An 18806-nucleotide genomic window follows, 5' to 3' on the forward strand; every position below is an offset into this window, starting at 1 on the left:
TATGAGGCGTTATTTCATGTGATACACAAGGAGGAGGTATGACAACCATACAGTCATCAACAATGCATCATACATGTACTCCCATAGCTTTAGTTGTGATAGATTAAAAGCTAATAGAATTAGAAATATAATGAACGAGACTAGAATAACAAACACATGGGTATGTAGTATTTGTAAGAATAGTGGTCACAATAGTTCGACGAGCCCCAATAACCCAAAATCAAACATGTATTTCAGATGAACTATTATTCAACATATATTTTTTTTATAAAACTTATGATTTCTTCTCATTAATATATAGGAATGGCCGAGGTCACATGTAGGAGAGGCTGTTGCAATGCTAGACGTCTTTCAACCCAAGAAGAAGTTGACTTATCACAAGCAGAAGCACCTCCTAACATGGCCTCATTAGGATGATTTAATAAGAGCATCAAATCCTGATCAGGTAATGTATATATAACTTAATAAAATTGAAATATAAATATAATAATATCATAATTTTATAAACATTGTGTATAGTACGATACTTGAGACTGCTAGTCAAGTATAGAGATCAAGAGAGTGACAAGTTTAGTACTCACGTTTTATTCAAGCATTACAAATTGCAGACATCGATTTTATTATCCTTCTAGTTTATTAGATTAAACTATCTCTTGATAACTACAATGGTAGAGTGATTGTATCATTTGACTAATGTTTTTCATTTACATGATCGTAAAATGAATACATATTAGTTAATCATATAACAAAATTTATTATTTTATGGGAGAGATGACTATGAAGGTACGGGATGTACAAATTATTCTTGGCATTAGGAGGTATGGTGATGTCTTTATTGACCCTATAGTTGTTGGCCCCGAGTTGTGTTGGTCAAGTTGGCAGAATGTTTCAATGATTTATTAGGCTATCATCCAAACATAGATTTGGAAGTTAATCAACTTAAAGATGTTGTGGCAAACTTTCATATGACTCACTCTCAATCTCATACTATTATACCTCTTTGAAGACTTTGATGAACTTTTTACAGAGATTCTTACAAGGGATTACCCTATCACATTTTTTGAGAATGTCATGACGTACATTTTGTATATGTTAGGTTATTTCTAACTTCCAAATACAGCATTGTCATATATACATTTACAATATTTATCATTACTTGAAAATTTAGTTATATTTGCACAGTACTTACAAGAGGCTCTTTGTTAATACATTTCTATATAAAGTTAAATTTATCCATAAAATCTACCTATATTAATATAATAGGATGTTTGCACTTGCTACAAATATGATGATGGAAGCATTTGCATATGGACAAACAAACTTTCAATATTCCTATTCCTAAAGATTTATCGCGCAAGTCATTAGGATTTACGTAAATTTCATACAAAGTAATACATTTTGAATATGTACGATAAAAGATCATAATAATATCCTCTATAATATTCAGATGAAATGAGGACAGAGTACAAAAAATGCTCATAAAAAATCTACAAATATATAGAGACAATATTCATGAATTAAGGCAGAGTCAGGTATCTTTTATTTGTATTAATTATTTTTGTTTTATTATGAAGCATTTATATACTTTATAAGAAATCATAAGTTTTTACATACAGGTTATTTGTGCACCATATCTTGTACATGGTTGTGTGATTGTCTGAGATACGTCTTGAGAGTATAAACATATATAACAGCTCATGTTACTCTTCTTAGTTGAAAGTGTATTGATTGACATCTTCCAAATCGATTAATGCGACATTATACTGTTATGGTATGGCTCATATACCATATAGGGACAGACACTGGAACGAAGCGGAGCGGAGCAGAAAAATCTGTCCAAATCGGGAAGTTACATTATGTGGGTTGGAGCTATACGGTACATGCCTAATTTGGGAATTACATATTGTACTGTAGGGTTTACTCTAGGATTATAAATAAACATGTTTGTAATCCTAGGACTTTGAGAGAGCTGAATATTGTATTATGTATTCCTATAATTACTCCTCTCCTGAATATTGAAAAGTCGTCGCTCTGCTCCCGAGGATGTAGGCATCTTTGTCGAACCTCGTTAAATCTCTGTGTTATTCTGGATTTGTGTCGATTCTTATTTTTCTCAAACAGTGGTATCATAGCCAGGTTCGAGAGGAGGAAAATTTTCGGCGGCGCAGGAAGAAAGAAGATTTGAAAAAAATTTGGCAGCTAGATTTCGAGAATTCCAGGTATTCGGCGAATTGCGGCTTGCGAGAAGATCGGAAGGCGCGGAAGATTGCTTGCCTCCTTTCCGGTCGGAAGGCTTCGGTGCGGAAGGCATCGGTGCGGAAGGCTACTGGGAAGTTGTCCGGCGCGGGAAGGAGCGGAGGATCGCTGCTATAGGGCCGACTTCGCAGACACACTGTTCCCGCAGGAGGCGGGAGGCGGAAGGAAGAGGTCGCGTCGCGGGAGGGACGTTTGTGCTTCTGTTTCGGCGACAGAAAGGAATCTTTCCTTCTGTGCGTGGATCTGAAAAGGAAGGAAGTTTTGCAAAGGAAGGTTCGGCGCATTCGTGAAAGGAAGGTTCTCTTGGAGAAGTTGGAAGGAATCTTCCCATTTGTTTCCTTTGCTAGTTCGATCCATTTCCTTTAAAGGCTGCAGAGAAGAAAAAGGAAGGAAATCAATAAATTCTTTTCCCGCTGAAGAAAGGAAAGTTTTTGAATTTTACTTAATTAAAGGAAAGTTATTTTTCAATTAAGTTGATTTAAAGAAAATATTTAATTAAGGAAACTTAATTAAATTTTTTTTTGTTGGATCTGCGGATGTGAGATTTCTTTTGCTGGAGGCTTAAGAAAGGAAAAGATTTGAAATTCAGTTAATTAAATGAAATATTTAATTAAGGGAATATTTCAATTCTTTTTTTTTTTGGAAAGATTTTGTTACTTCTCTGGGAAACTTAATTAAGAGAAAATTATTTTTCTTGGAAACTTAATTAAGGTAAACTTAATTAAAGAATCTTAATTAAGGGATTATTTAAAAGGTTATGTGGCAGAATCAAAGTACAATTTCTGGCTCAACAAGAAATCTTGCGGAGAAGAAAATTTGGAAGACGGATTTTTCGCAAGGCAGACAGGCTTGAGGAAACGAACAGGTGCGAAGCAGTTCAGATAAAGGGTTGCAGCAGTTCTACGAGTTATGCTTTGGGGAGTTTGCGATAGAGGCGGCGTCGCGACTTCGAGGGGCAACAGTTCATGAACCTTCGTGGCATTAGACGAGGTGGAGTTAACGAACAGGAGTTCGTGTGCAGTTACCACGAGACATGAGCTTTTGCGAACAGAGTTTGATGGTGTTCGACCAGCGGAGTTTGCAAGTTCGTCGTCGGAGTTCCAACAGGTGGAGTTCGGTAGGGTGCTGGCGAGCGAGCAGACGCAATTATTTGCAAACAATGGTTTCGCGAAGGGTTTTGCTCACGGGACAGTAGTTTAGCTGAGGTGCTGGCGCGAACAGAAAAAGTGATTCAACCCACATTTGTGCATAAGAAACTCCATGATATTTTTCTCCTAAGGGACAGGATGTTCGAAAGGTGGAGATATTTCTCCTAAGGGGCTAGATATTCACAAAGTGGAGATTTTCTCCTAAGGGGCAGGATGTTGGGGCAGGATATTCGCAAGGTGAATATATTTCTCCTAAGGGGCTGGATTTTCGCAAAGTGGAGATTTTCTCCTAAAAGGCAGGATATTCGCAAGGGGGAGATTTTTCTCCTAAGTGGAGATTTTTCTCCTAAGGGATTGGATATTCGCAAGGTGAAAATTTTCTCCTAAATGGCTGGATATTTGCCAAGGTGGAGAATTGTTAGGTATGACTCATAATACCAAAATTTGGAGTCTCTTAGAATTAAAGAGGTTAAAGAGGTGTGTCTAAGAGGTGTGTCTCTTGGAATTTAGTGGGTTGAGATCAACGTGGGCGCAGCAGAAGCATGATGGCCCAACCCACATTGGTGCAGTTGTAACTCCCCAGATATCTTTTCTCCTAAGGGGCTGGATATTCGCCAAGGTGGAGATTTGTTATGGTATGGCTCATATACCATGTAGGGACAGACGCTGGAACGAAGCGGAGCAGAGCGGAGCGAAGCGGAAGAATCTGTTCAAATCGGGAAGTTACGTTATGTGGGTTGGGGGTGTTGGGTCAATGCCCCGCTATATGGTACAGAGGTAATTTGAAAATTACATATTGTACTGTAGCGTTTACTCTAAGATTATAAATAGAACTGTTTGTAATCCTAGGTCTTTGAGAGAGCTGAATATTCTATTCTGTAATCTTTTCTGAATATTGAAAAGAAGGTCGCCGCTCTGCTCCCGAGGACGTAGACATCTTTACCGAACCTCGTTAAATCTCTGTGTTCTTCTAGCTTTGTGTCAAAATTTCTCAACATATACTTGTATACAATCCATATTAGTTTAAACCTATAGATAAATTAGTTTAGAGGGTCGATGACCGACGAGAACTACACATAGATTGGATGCATTATTACCAAAATTACATTCAATTATGAAACAACTATTAGACCCTCATAGTACCATTGAACCTATACTCAGAAGATCAATGAGCATAACTAACAGATTATTTGCAGTGGTATAGATCATGAGTGTCAAACTACCTAGTAAGTTCGTCTAGTCAACCACTAGATATTTATTACCTAGGTCAATTAGAAAGAGATTAATGAGTGCATATAATTTTATATTAAATTTATTTTTTTCTCATACCACATCTTGATATAATTAATTATTAATTTATTCATGTAGACTACTTTATACGATCAAATGATATTGTTAGGAGATTCACAGGTGGGTGTAATAAAAATGTTGGTGTTATGCAACTAGCAGAGTAAATCAATCATTCTGAATTAATCATAGTGTGTTCGATCAACCACTAGAGTGTGCTTTCCGAAGATCAAGTTCTGATATTACACGAAAGTCACCAGCTAGCATTCCAGGAAAATTAGATGCAGATGCTCTGAGAAGGTCTTTTATAGATACTCTGCATATATTTGTCATTGATGTGTCATATGAGCATGTCTATTATAGTGCGTTCGACTAACCAATAGAGCGTGTTTCCCGAAGATCAAGTTCTGATATTACACTAAAGTCACCAGCTAGCATTCTAGGAAAATTAGATGAGATGCTCTGAGAAGGTCTTTTATAGATACTCAGCATATATCTGTCATTGATGTGTCATATGGGTATTTCTATCATAGTGTCTCGACATATACAGAACCATCGACACCAAACAAAGCTACATCTCATGCACCGCATCAGACAACTTCTAATGATGGACGCTTCAATTTATTGTTTACTATGTGACCTGATTTCGATAGACATCAATTCTATTTGTCAACTGATTCCAAATGAAGAACATTTTATGCAGAAGAGACTAGAGTCGTCACATTAACTTGGGAGGAGATAGAAGATGATGAAGATGAACATCATTTACAAACACAACCACTTCAAGCACTATTAAGATATACCACTAGGTATTATTCGACCAAGCCAAAGAAGATACATTTGAATTATTCAAAACTTAAAATTTCTACTACCTTGTATTCACTGTTAGTTTAAGGTCGTTTAAGATTATTTCAAAATATTTTATATCGTTCAAAACTTTTATTTTAGAAAATTTAAATTTACAAACCATGAAAATTTACTTAGACTGTTTAAACTAATTTCATCAATATAAATAATTTAATCTCATTTTTTTTCTTATCTAAATAATTTAATCAAGATTTTTTCATTAATTAAAATATTTATTTTAAATATAAATCATTACCAAATATAATTTTATAAAAATTTATTTTCATTAATATCTATAATTTAATACTATTTTTTTTAGAAAATTTACATAATTTTATAAATTTACTAACCATGAAAATTTACTTAGACTGTTTAAACTAATTTCATTAATATCTAAATAATTTAATCTCTTTTTTTTTAATTTATTTTCATTAATATCTATAATTTAATACTATTTTTTAAAAAATTTACATAATTATATAAATTTATTTTTAACTTTAAAAAATAATTTACTATAAAATCATGAAATAAATCGTTTAATCCATAAATATATTTTTTAAATATAAATCATTAGTTAATACAACAATGTAGTATCTTAATTTCATTAATATCTCTATAATTAATCTTAATTTTTCTTTAATTTAGATGATTTTATATATTTAATTTTTAAATAAAAATAATAATTTACAATATTATAAATAAACTAATTTCATTAATATATACATAATTAATCTTAATTTTTCCTTAAATTAATGATTTTATATATCTAATTTTTAAATTTAAAAATAATTTATAAGATTACATTAAAAATGTCATTAAATAAAAAAAAAAATAACACACATTTTTGCACCCTTTAAAATTTGATTTTATTCCAGCTCCTAACACTAATTTGCTTAATTAAATGACTTCAATTTATAGACGGCAAACCAGTAGCCCGAGTCAAACACTATTTAGATGATTAGTGTAACCAAGATTGTGAAAATCAGACCGGACATCAAACCGGAAGAAGGAAATACTCAAGGTTCATTGGTTCGATCGGGGTTGAACCGGATGATATAATAAGCATATAAATTAATTAAATATGACCTAAATAATATAGTATTAATATATTAAATTAATAATATAAATTTTTTTTTTGCTTGATTTATAAACGAGCCGAACACGGATAAATAAGATTTGAGTGGTATGCATGTAAATGCTAAAAATTTTATCTTTAAAAATTATTAAAGTGATATATTAATAAAAAATACAATTTTAGGTGTTAGATATGTAAATAAAAAAAATGTGAGTGGTATGCATGTAAAAATTCTTAAAAATATAAAAAATACAAGTTTAGATGTTAAATAAGTAAATAAATAAGATTTCAGTGGTATACATTTAAATATTCCTAAAATTATAAAAAATACAAAAGTTTAGATGTTAGATATGTACATAAATAAGATTTATACAAAATACAAGTTTAGGTGTTAGATATGTAAATAAATAAGACTTGGTGGTATGCATGTAAATATTCTTAAAAATCCACATAGAAGTTCTCTTAGCTACCGTTAGTCCTATATCGGTAGTTTTGCCTTTATTCTTCATATCTCTATAAAATGAAGACTTAGCTCTCAATGGGTTTTCCAAAAAAAAATTCTGCATATCTCAAAATTTCAAATCCTTGGTAATGAATTTCTAAAAAAATATAATAATAATAATAATAATAAATAAATATAAAAGAGGACGATTCTCAGGTTGAACCGCAGGTTCAATTCAGTTATTGTCGGGCTTATGAAGAAACTATTTTTAGCCTGCCCAGAACCAAACCACCGGCCGGTTCAGGTCCAACCAGTAGGTTCGGTCCGGTTTTTTAAACCTTGGGTGTAACCTTAGGAATTAGAATCAAAATATGGCATCTTTAGATGCTTTGACCATACAAATATTAGGCAGAAGATCAGTCTGGAAAGCTGATATTATGCTCAACATATTTATTAGCTGACACAAGTATTAAGAATTTCACATAAAATAAAAGCAAAATACTGAAAAATGGTTACCTGATAAAGCTGCGGACCACTGTCATCAAATCCAGCAACTAGCAAAGAAACACCAAAAGGCCTTACGCCACTGTAAAAGGGAAAATTTCATGGAAACCCTTCTTCCGATAAAGTATTAAAATAATATGGTTAACAAAAAGGTCAAAATGAAATTTAAAATAAGGGTTGTCAATTGCAGGTGCACCATCAAGAAGCTAAAAGCCACTTGATCAAGGAAAAAAAGAAAAAATAGCAGAATATTACGAGCAAATTCTTTGCTCAAGATTAGGGCTCATAAAAATCAATGATTTCTCCGACATCGCCTGACTCTCCCTGAGATTCTTTCTCTTCCTATTACCCACGACGCTCTCAAGTTTTTACTGCCAATTAAAAAGCAGAAAACAAAGCCTACATCCGCTTTTATGTACAACTATATATTTGTCTTTCCACCCTATCAATTAAGAATTATTTAAGGAATGGAGGGAAAAGAAAATAAAGGACCCTTTAGTTAATTATTGTTGCGAAGTGATTTAATGTTATTAAATGTCATACATTTCTTTCGCAGGCATCTTTAGATAACAATTTTATAAAAAAATAAAGTTATAAACAAATCTAAAAAAGACATTAATATTCCATTTAACAGGAATATAAATGTCTTAATTTTAAGTGGCATCTAGATGCCAGGATATCATTTTATTCCTCGTAAACCTGTCATAATTCTCCTTCATAATATTTTCTTCCTGCCAAGCGATGCTAATTGCCACAGGAGCAAAACGCTGAATGGATGAATAGCGGTATATATAAGAAAAGGCTACAAAGAACAAGTGAAGCTCTATATGGCAGGGGGTGACAATGCCCAAGAAAAATGTTTTGAATGGCCAATTCAGCAATTATGAAGAGGAGATAGACAAGCCCTGTGAAAATGGTTTATAAAGATTAATTCCAACAGAACTAGGTTCAAATGAGCATCAAATGATGACGATTGACCACTCTTCAAATGCTGCATTCATAATCTGGCAGCATTATGATGTTGCCTAATCTCTCCTACGTTGAAATTCAAAAAAGCTTTCTCTTATGTGTCGTTCACCTCTAGTGCACTTTGATCTTTATTTCCCACATCTGATTCTCTCCACAACTTTCCTACCATTCTCTTTCGCTCTATAGTATCTTCGTCAATTAGCTTTAGTCGATTAGCTTTACTTAATTTACGGAGCTTCAACTTATCTCCTTGATTCAAGGAACAAAATGAGATTTTCAGATCTTTTTTCAACCTCCTAGTGCTTAAAATAACAAGTACTTCATACTTAATGAACACTTGATTCTTATAAAAAACTAAAAGATTTTAGGATGAGTGAAAATATAGGTTCATACTCTCGAAATCTTTTCGATCTCATAAAAGATGCTACAGAATCCCATCCCCAAATGCACCACATTCATCTTAAATCTCAATTTACATAAAAAAATCAATCATAATATGGTTCATCCCACTAAGTTTAAACCTAAAGTTGGGCCAAAAGGGATGTTAATAAAGTCCACGCCATTTTTCTTTGCACTATTATATCTTGCCGTCCATGCAGCATCTAGAGCTTGTCATGTCTAATAATCCTTACCTAAGCTCAATTGACGCAACAAGCTTCCTTGCTTGTGCTCAAGAAGCCTCATCACTGCAACATTATGTGCCCCATTGTTTTCACCTTTTGCTCACTGCATGAAAATCAATCACTTCGGCCTCCCTTCATGTCAGTTAACCCCTTTAAATAGCCTCCTCCGGTTGCACTGATCTCATTAGCAGTAAAGACAGGCCACCTCGTTTCTTTTGATCACCGTCACCTCCAACTATCGAAGTCCTGATCCTAGCCTTATGCATTGTGCTCGTCATCATCAATTTTACTAGCAAATTATTAATCTCCTCTCTAAGCATCAATTATCATTTTCCAATTCAAAATCAAAGTGTTTAGCATATTTGTTTGCATTGACAATATCGGGAAGTTCTGGTCGACGTTCACATTGCCTCTCTATAATCTCAACTTAATCTCTTCCCCCTACACTAATTTGAGGTTAGAATTAACTCAACCCCATGTTTGATCACTTTCATCACCGCCACCTTTAATGATGACCTCTATCTCCGCAAAGGCTCTTTCTCCTGTTTACATAGCACGAGGCATTACATCTGATACTTGTAATACAGACGCTAAATTGAAGTAGTTGGAGGGTTGAAGGCTTGAAAAATTAAAACTCTTCATCTAACGAATTCTTTCTATTTATTAGCAAGGATTTAGTACAACCAACTATTTTTCTAGGCAAAGCTGCATTTTATTTACTGAAAGAGCTTGCAAGTTCACTATTTTTTTGTTATAGAAAAATTTTATTGGTCATCCTGATTTGGGATTTATTTGTAAATTTATGTCAAATTTATACTAACTACTGACTTTTCTATTAGACTCTCATTACACCCTGATCATATCATTATATAATTTTCTATAGAAGTAGACAAATTAGATTCTTTTCATGAAGGTTCTATTAGGTCAGTGATTATCCAATGTGCATGCTAAAATTATCTCATCACTTTGACAATTTCAATGAAGCACTAGCTATTCATGTTCTAGTAGCTTTCCGTCGACTCTATTTGCATAACTTTAGTCACTCCATCTTATACTCTATGGACTCCATTTAGATAAAACCTTGCAATTACATATTGCTGCAACAGGTCTCTCAGATGATTCATGGCTACAGTTATAGTTGAATTAAACGTTACTGTTCCACTTTATAGGAAGGTGTTAATTGGTACATCATCCTGTAGCTATTAGCAAAAGGAAAATTTTGAAAACCCTCCAATTGTTCTTACTGCAAAATTTCTAAGTATTACTCTACAATTTACATATTTCAAGCCTTATATGGAATTGAAGAAATCAAACTTTCTAACATAAATAAAACATACAAACGATCAAATCATATCTTTAAATACAATGGTTGCAACTCCTTTGGCACAAAAAAACTTTAGAGCATCCTATTGAGGTAGAACCTAACATGTCTGCCCCTGATAATCTTAGGGATATGTGCACCATATCATTTGCAAGCATGAACATTGATCAAGATTCTCCTATTTTATTAGCCCATTCTCTACTCTTAAAAGCAGCCTTATGATTTAGATATAATGGTCAAATATCTTCAAATATAATGGTTGCAACTCCTTTGGCACCAAAAAAAAAAAAAAACTTTAGAGCATCCTATTGAGATTGAACCTAATATGTCTACCCCTGATAATCCTAGGGATATGTGCACCATATCATTTGCAAGCATGAACATTGATCATGATCCTCCTTGATCCTCCTATTTTATTAGCCCATCCTATTTTATTAGCCCATACTCTACTCTTAAAAGCAGCCTTATGATTTAGATGGGAGCCTACATAGCATTGAAACACCAGTGGATAAGAGTTTCAAATTTTGTTTGTTGTAAGGTGTAAGAACCAAAAAAGAATAAACTTTCCTCAAGATTCACAAATTTTCATCGTATGCTTACTTGTCTTATTCCATCATGTCATCTTTAATTTTATTTTGTTTTCTTTTTTTCCTTTTTCTCTAAAACTTATTCAAAGTTGCATTATGCTCCACTCACATATTTAATTGTTAATATTATCAAGCGTTTGACACAACATGAGCTCCAATTTCTCGCCAAAGCCTGCATAGCATTGAAACACCAGTGGATAAGAGTTTCAAATTTTGTTCGTTGTAAGGTGTAAGAACCAAAAAAGAATAAACTTTCCTCAAGGTTCACAAAGTTTCATCGTATGCTAACTTGTCATATTCCATCAAGTTATCTTTAATTTTATTTTGTTTTCCTCTTTTCCTTTTTCTCTAAAAATTATTTAAAGTTGCATCATGCTCTACTCACATATTAATTTGTTAGTATTATAAAGCTTTTGACACAACACGAGCTCCAATTTCTCACCAGCCCACACACGAGCTCCAACTATGACTCACACAACATTTACCCAACCTTCCTAGCCCACACAGGAGTAGCTGCGTCATCAACTTGCCTTACAAAGAAAACTGCATCCATATCCAATTCGGTTGTGTTCGGCATTAAAAATATCTTTCCATATTGTCTATATTCTGGAGTTTGGAAGCAAGCAATGAAGCTTAAGACCAAATCAAAATCTAAGCAAGCTAATCGATTTTGTTTCTCTATTAGATAGTTTTGTTTCAGTCTAAGATTGTTGCATTCAATTTGGTTCAGCTTGATGCCAAACAGTGTATAGTTTGGAACAATACAGAACAGTGCCAACCCTATCAGTTACGACTAAGAAAAGCCATATAGACCTTTGTTATCATAATGATATTCAGTCACTACATCTGTACTAGAAAATGCAGCTATGGGACTACAATGATAAGATATTTATTGGTGCCAAAAACAGACATACCAAAATTTTTTGTAAAGCTACTTTAGAAGAATAGATGTTTTAGATTCAACTTATGTTAAGAAAGACAGAAGTAGACTTAGGAATACTTCGGTATATTGTATAAAAAATAGTCTTAATTTATTATAATTAAATGAAAATATGACACTAAATAGTATGCAATGGAGACAAATGATTCATATAACCCACCCCACTTAAGTGGGGTTTGTTGCTGTATTGTATTGTATACTTATATTCATAAATATTTTCAGTAATTTCTGGAATAGTATTATTCTCTTCATTAATGCCTACATACAATATATCTTCATTTTCCTTAAAAGGGAATCCTGCTTGTTTTGCCAAGCCAAGCTTTTATAAAATGCAAATCAATAAGAGGTGCAAAAAGTAATATCAAGGTATTTTACCCAGACTGAGTGAATTCCTGCATTACGGTAGCCGTTTCCCTGACTAGTTGTGTGACTGGAATGGCCTCCTGCAAACACAATAAGAGATTTGTAATCATAATGACTAGGATTTTTTTTTTTTTTGGAAGATTTACATATATATCACTCAGTTCTTATGTATTAACATATCTAAGACCTAAATCTCAATCTTTCCATATATGCCACCTTATGCATGCATGAAAAAGGTTCATTTCACTTTTTATAAGTAAAAAAAAAAATGGTTTTTTATCATATGAAAGATATGGAAGATATAAATGTAAAGAGTAAAGATTAGGTGATAGATAAATACAAAGGTATTGGGCGGGTATGTCTGTAAATGCCCTTCTTTTTTACCAAAAGTCTACAGTTACAATGATAACATACATAAAAAAGCAGCACAATAAACATAATCGAAAGCTTATTAACATGAAAATATATTGCTTATCATGTTCCAAAAAGAAAAAAGTACAAAATGTAGATTGCAACATTAGTCTGACATAAAGCCGGAACTGGGCTTGTACCAGCCACTTAACAAATGAAATGAAAAAAAAACAAAATTATAGTGATACAGAACTGTTTATTTGTCATGCACTATCGGTTTGGCCTTCTGTATAAACAAGCTAAACGCCATGGTGTTTTTTTCTTCGTTGTACTTGACGTAACTTCTTAGCCTTATAACCACAAATTATTCTTTTCAATTCAGTAAATACTGTCAAGTTTTGGTATACATTGTACAGAACCACTGAACTAAGTACTGCCTCGTAAACCGATCTCGAAGCCCTGAACCAATATTGCTCCAACAAGCTGCAAAACCCAATTAAAAATAGTCATTCATAGGGGTGCAACTGAGCTAAGAAGACTTGCGAGCCAACTCAGGCTCGGCTTTATAAGTGACTCATGAACTAAGCTTGATGAACTAACAAGCCAAGCTCAAGCTAGTCCCGACACGGCTCGTTAGCTCGTGAGTTGGCTAATTAACAAAATAATTAACATAAAATATACCCAGAATATATTAAAATTCAAAAATTTATCTTTAAATTATTAGAAATATTAAAAAAGTGATATTTTATATTTTATATCATGTGATTTCTTATTAGTTTTCTCTTATTTGCTCATTTTACATGTCATTTTAACATAACACTAACTTGAATTGATATCATTTTCTCTCTTTCATAATAAACAAGCAGTTCGTGAGCCGGCTTGAACTCATAAAAGTAAACTCAAGCTCAAGCATAGAACTTGCTTACACCCCTACACTCATTTAATTCACACCATTAAAAGAGCTTTATTTGTACTTCAAATATAACAGAATTTTGTAAATTAAGATAATTCATGTATTTGAACAGAGAATGAGTCATTTTCAAAAAGAATTATTGGTGAGATTTTTATTAATAATAATGGTGTGGCTTTATAGCCTAAAGTGAGGGCGAGTAAAAAAAAAATGAGAAGAATGCCAACTTTATCGGACTAAATCATGAATGACATTGATATAGGATAACAATAAATAGAAGATCAAGAAATCCTTGTGAACATGAAACTCTCAAATCACAGATATATTTCTATTAATTTTAAGGAAATAAAAGATAATCTATTGCACAATTTACAGTACGAGAAAGTTTGAGTACAAGATCTAGAGTAGTATCAATGTACAAATTAAAAGTATTTAAAAAAAGAAATAAAAAAGAATAATTGTTGTAGAAAATAAAGCTGAAATTGTGGGTACAACCACTGCATGAAAGTCTACCTTTGGAACAAGAAGAGTAAATAAATCTAGTAAGCTGTTGGAGGTGAAGTTGTGAGGGGACAGAAAGATAGAAGAATCGATGGCATTGGCAGTAGGTTCATGAAATAAAGTCAAATTAGATACATCAAAGTTTAAAATTCTACCAAAATTTTCAAAAAGTTCCAATTGAAAAATATAGATCCCACTACATTCAAAAAATTTATATGGCCAAATATTTCTTGCAATTAATTTCTAGGAAGGCCATGTCTATTTTGAGAAATCTACTACAAACTTATGATTGTGGTAATTAATTAGTATTTTCATGCAGCTCTAATCACACAACTAAAGCAAATTATGTGAATGATAGAAAACAAGTAATGAAAATATTAAAATATAATATGCATTCTAAGGAGTACTAATAACGATTTATAAGTCAGAGCTATATGAAAAGATGATAAAGAAAATTGAAACATGCAAAGCATGCATGTTAAATGTCTAAATAAACAAACAACCTCCTCCACGAAAGCTTCTTAAAATGGCTTAAAAATTAGTGGAGATCAATCACCCACATCCAGATCAGACCAAATCTCAAAACGCAAGCATTTTATAACTTTTGTTACTAAAAAATTCGTTGAAATATTGACGCAAATTTATTTTATCCAAAACTCTCTCTATGAATTTGCCGTACATTGAAACAAGACCCAAAACTAAAATTAATTTAGATTCGATTATAAACCAAGTGTTAAATTAATTCTCATTTAATCAATTTATCATCTACAATAGCCATAATTTAATCCATCACATTCAAGACTTAATAATTCAACTGACTTGTCACCTTCAACAGACATTTTGTTTGTATACATATTTTAGTTTAAATACAATTTTAATTGGAAATTTAACTCCAAGTTCAAGTGTAGATTCCGTTTCCAATGACAATTCAAAATCACATTTGAAATTAGAATAAAATCCGCTTTGAAGATTAGGATCAGATATGATCATAGATTCAATGTTAGCTTTGGAATTGAACTTAAATTCAACTTCAAATTTCAATTCAACAATTCTTGTTCAATTAATGGTCGGAGTTCATAAATGCACGTTCATATTCAACATATGCATATACTCAATCTCAAATTCAAACATAACATAGATTCCAGAATATATGCCAGTGCAATTATAGATCTAGGCTCCACATCATCAAAAAAATCCAACTATAATTAGAAATATTTATCTACTTTTTCTTCAAAAGGATATTCATGAACTACTGTTACTTTAATAAATATCATATTTGGCCATACAAGATTTTAAAATTGGTGCATGTTAGACAGGTTCGATAAAAGAAGATATTCGTTTCTCCTAAGAAATTTTAATAATTTAATTATAGGTGTATTATACTCTTATTACTAATAAATCGTTCATAACGTGCTCAATATTCATTAATCAAGTATAATTCCTACTTAAAATTTCTGATAAATTGTAGCTTAAGGCAATCCTAATCTCTTAAAAAGACATTTAACCAAACATCATGATAATGAAGTAGCCATATTGCAAACACTCGATTTATCAAGTCAACAGCCCTTAAAGTAATTACTAAATTCGTGCTAAGACTCTCCACAACATATTTTTTAAAGTCTATCTCACACCAGCCTTTTTTTATAATACTTTGCCTGCAATACTATGCCAATAAGTGTGCAAATTTGACTCATTTTGTTTCCACAATTTTAATTCTCAAAAAAAAAAAAAAACAACAATGGATTTTCCTCAAAAAGTAATTCAAACTATCAATCAACAATCTAATGTCCCTAAGTTATGTCTCCCATCACATGTAATTATGTAAGTTTAATCATCTTAGTTTGTTTTAGATGACAACATGCCTAGGGTTACTAATGTAATCTATGATGAAATACACAATAAAAAAATTAAAAAAAAAACAAGTTTCAATATCACATGAAAGAGTCGATCGGTTCAGCCTCTTGCTGAACCCCTTGCCGGTTCAGTCAAGCCAAGCCCTGCGTCCCTATTTATAACTCATAAAGGATCAAAATAAAGCATGTTTCAATACAAATTTCATGAATTCTAGTAACATCAAATCTTCCATAGAATGTCCAATTCTTGATTTCTTAAAGATCAACTCCCAAATTGCTCCAAGATATGCTAAAATATACAAGAAAATAGAGCTAAATATAGAACCGACAAAACCAAAGATCGTTAGAGACAGGAAAGGGAGTAGGAGGATCAACAAGCACCAAAGGCAACATATTACGAATAGCTGGCAATAGGCAATACTAATGAGTAAATGAGGACAAAAAAGTGAGTAAATGAGGACAAAGACAAAAAAGCTGAAATAACAACAAAAGAAGTGTAAGCAGTGAAAGAGGAGAACTGTAGGTAAAGCAAAATAAAAAAAGTGGGGACCAGGTAAGAAAGTACAAGAAGGCAGGGAACACAGAAGAAAAGAGCTAGTGAGTACTGGAGTAGCAGCAAGTGCATTGAATCTCAAGGATCACAAAATACAGAAAAAGTTATTTTACATCACCAAGTAAGACTCAATTATTAAATAGAGGAAAATCTATTTACAGTGAGTTGTCTAATAAATGAATGCGGACATAAATAATAGGAGTTTTAACTTGTCGAGTTCAAGTTTAACCTAAAATTCACCCAACCTGAATATACTTAATACAAACCCGATACATTTATCGTACGGGTTTGAACCGGAGCCGCCTAACCCGAAGCTGACATGTCTAACCAGTTCATTATATGGATCATACAATATAGCCCAATTAAAAAACTAAATTTTGGTTGTTTCATCCATTCCCTGTTCAATTTCAATTCAATTTAGAAAATTTTATGTGATTGGCCTAGGAAATGATGAAACAACTAAAAATTACTTGAGATAGTTTTGTGTAATACAACAAACAAAGAAAGATGGGAACCAAAACAATACTTTGTATAGTCTGAAATATTGTTGTGCTTGCTTTCGGCTTTTTCTCACTAAGACACGGGAATCTGGACCCATTCCACTACATAAAAAAAAGGTGAGATAAGCAAAAGGTTAAGTATTCAAGTTGCCAAAAGTAGTTGATGCATAAGATATGATGTCAACAGAAATAAACTAATAAACTTCACAAAGAAATTTCTTTATAAGATAAACCAGTCAAAAAAAAAAAATATAAACCATTCACATCGTGTAGAATAACGTCACTCTGATGGAACAAAAATGCTATCATCAAATCTTCAATATCACATCAAAAACAACACCATTAATACTTTTTAAAATTGAAATAGACATTTTCATGCATAGTTTTAAAGCACCAAAATGTGATTTATGTAAATATGAAAGTTTAGGTGTGAGATATGTAAATACATAAGAATTGTGTGGCACTATGTAAATTTCCTATGTAAATTTCCCCTTTTTTAATTTCCCCTTTTTTATATCACAAAACGGTTTCACGTGCAAAACTGGCCTGCAAACACTGACAGCAAAAACTAAAACATAGTATTTCTCTGCTTCTCCATTCTAGCCATTTAACACATACTGTGAGCCATGTAAGAGGCTGCTTGGGACAGCTGCAACTTATTGACAATCAGCTGATTTGGATAAGCTGCTGATCAACAGCTGAACCGGATAAGCTGGCTGACTGTTTGGTTTCAGCTGGTGGAAAACAGCTGATCTACAACTGTTTCTGGAAATAACTATTTTGCTCTTGTACATCAATAATTAAATATTTATAGAGTCGATTAGCCATCAATAATAATTTTATAAAACTGATTATATTAACTTATAGTTTAATATTAATTAATTAAAAATTGATTATATATTAATTATATTAATTAATTATCACTTGAATTTTATTAAATTAATTAAAATTAATATATAATTTAATTTTTTTATTAATCAATCATTCTATGGTTATATATTGATTTATCTAATTATAATTAATTTCAATAACAATATTTATTTAACTAATTAGTACTAATCAATTAAATTAATAAAAAAATAAACTTAAAATAAAGTTAAATTAAAGTTCAAAACCATCTTATCTTCCTTTTTCTCTCTTCTCTCCTCTATGAAACCCTCGCCTGTGCCTTCCCCTTCCGCTTCCACCCTCCCATTTTCGCATAAAGCAATCGCTTTCATGACCGAACCCTTGCGATGTCGAAGGAGCAGGCCGACATGAGGTACGACGAGGGAACTACTTCGCCAAAGAAGCAACGACAGTGAGGTGGCACCTGCTGGAGCGGAGGAGCATGGGGTAGCCAGTGAAGCGCCCGGCTTCAGCAGCTTCGACGGCGAGAGGGAGAGTCGGACGAGAAGACAAACGGAGTGGTTCCGTGAGCAAGCGAGAGCAGGGGCGTAAAATAAAGGAGGGAACGTGGACAGCAAACGCGAACGCGGATATAACCCCGCGATCGGCTTCTTACTAAAACAAAAAAAACACAGCTTTCAAATAATCACCAGAAACGTGCGAAACAAACAATGAGGCGGCGTTTTCAAAACGCCGCCCGCACTTATAAGCTGCCCCAAACATACCCTAAATCATCTGTGCATTGCAAGAGCACCCGGTACCCAGCATAACTTATTATCATGCGATGTATGATGCAGATTTGTGTCAGTATACTACCGATACCGGAGGCCACAAAAGAAACATAAATATTTATTGAAATTGAAATTGGTTATAATGATTTTTCAAAACA

General features: G+C 32.8%; 1 protein-coding gene across 1 annotated transcript in view; it reads right to left on the minus strand.

The window, feature by feature from the left end:
* The window catches only part of LOC110037197 (proteasome subunit alpha type-2-B), a 104382-nt gene that overhangs the window by 32137 nt on the left and 53439 nt on the right, over nucleotides 1–18806 (minus strand). Inside the window, exons 5-7 of the mRNA XM_020741782.1 lie at nucleotides 17056–17131; nucleotides 12374–12441; nucleotides 7571–7640 (exon numbers count right to left, since the gene is read on the minus strand). Coding sequence (XP_020597441.1) covers nucleotides 7571–7640; nucleotides 12374–12441; nucleotides 17056–17131 — 214 coding nt within the window. The remainder of the gene's footprint in view (nucleotides 1–7570; nucleotides 7641–12373; nucleotides 12442–17055; nucleotides 17132–18806) is intronic.

The sequence above is a fragment of the Phalaenopsis equestris genome, unplaced genomic scaffold, assembly GCF_001263595.1.
Source record: "Phalaenopsis equestris unplaced genomic scaffold, ASM126359v1 Scaffold216725, whole genome shotgun sequence".
NCBI lineage: Eukaryota > Viridiplantae > Streptophyta > Magnoliopsida > Asparagales > Orchidaceae > Phalaenopsis > Phalaenopsis equestris.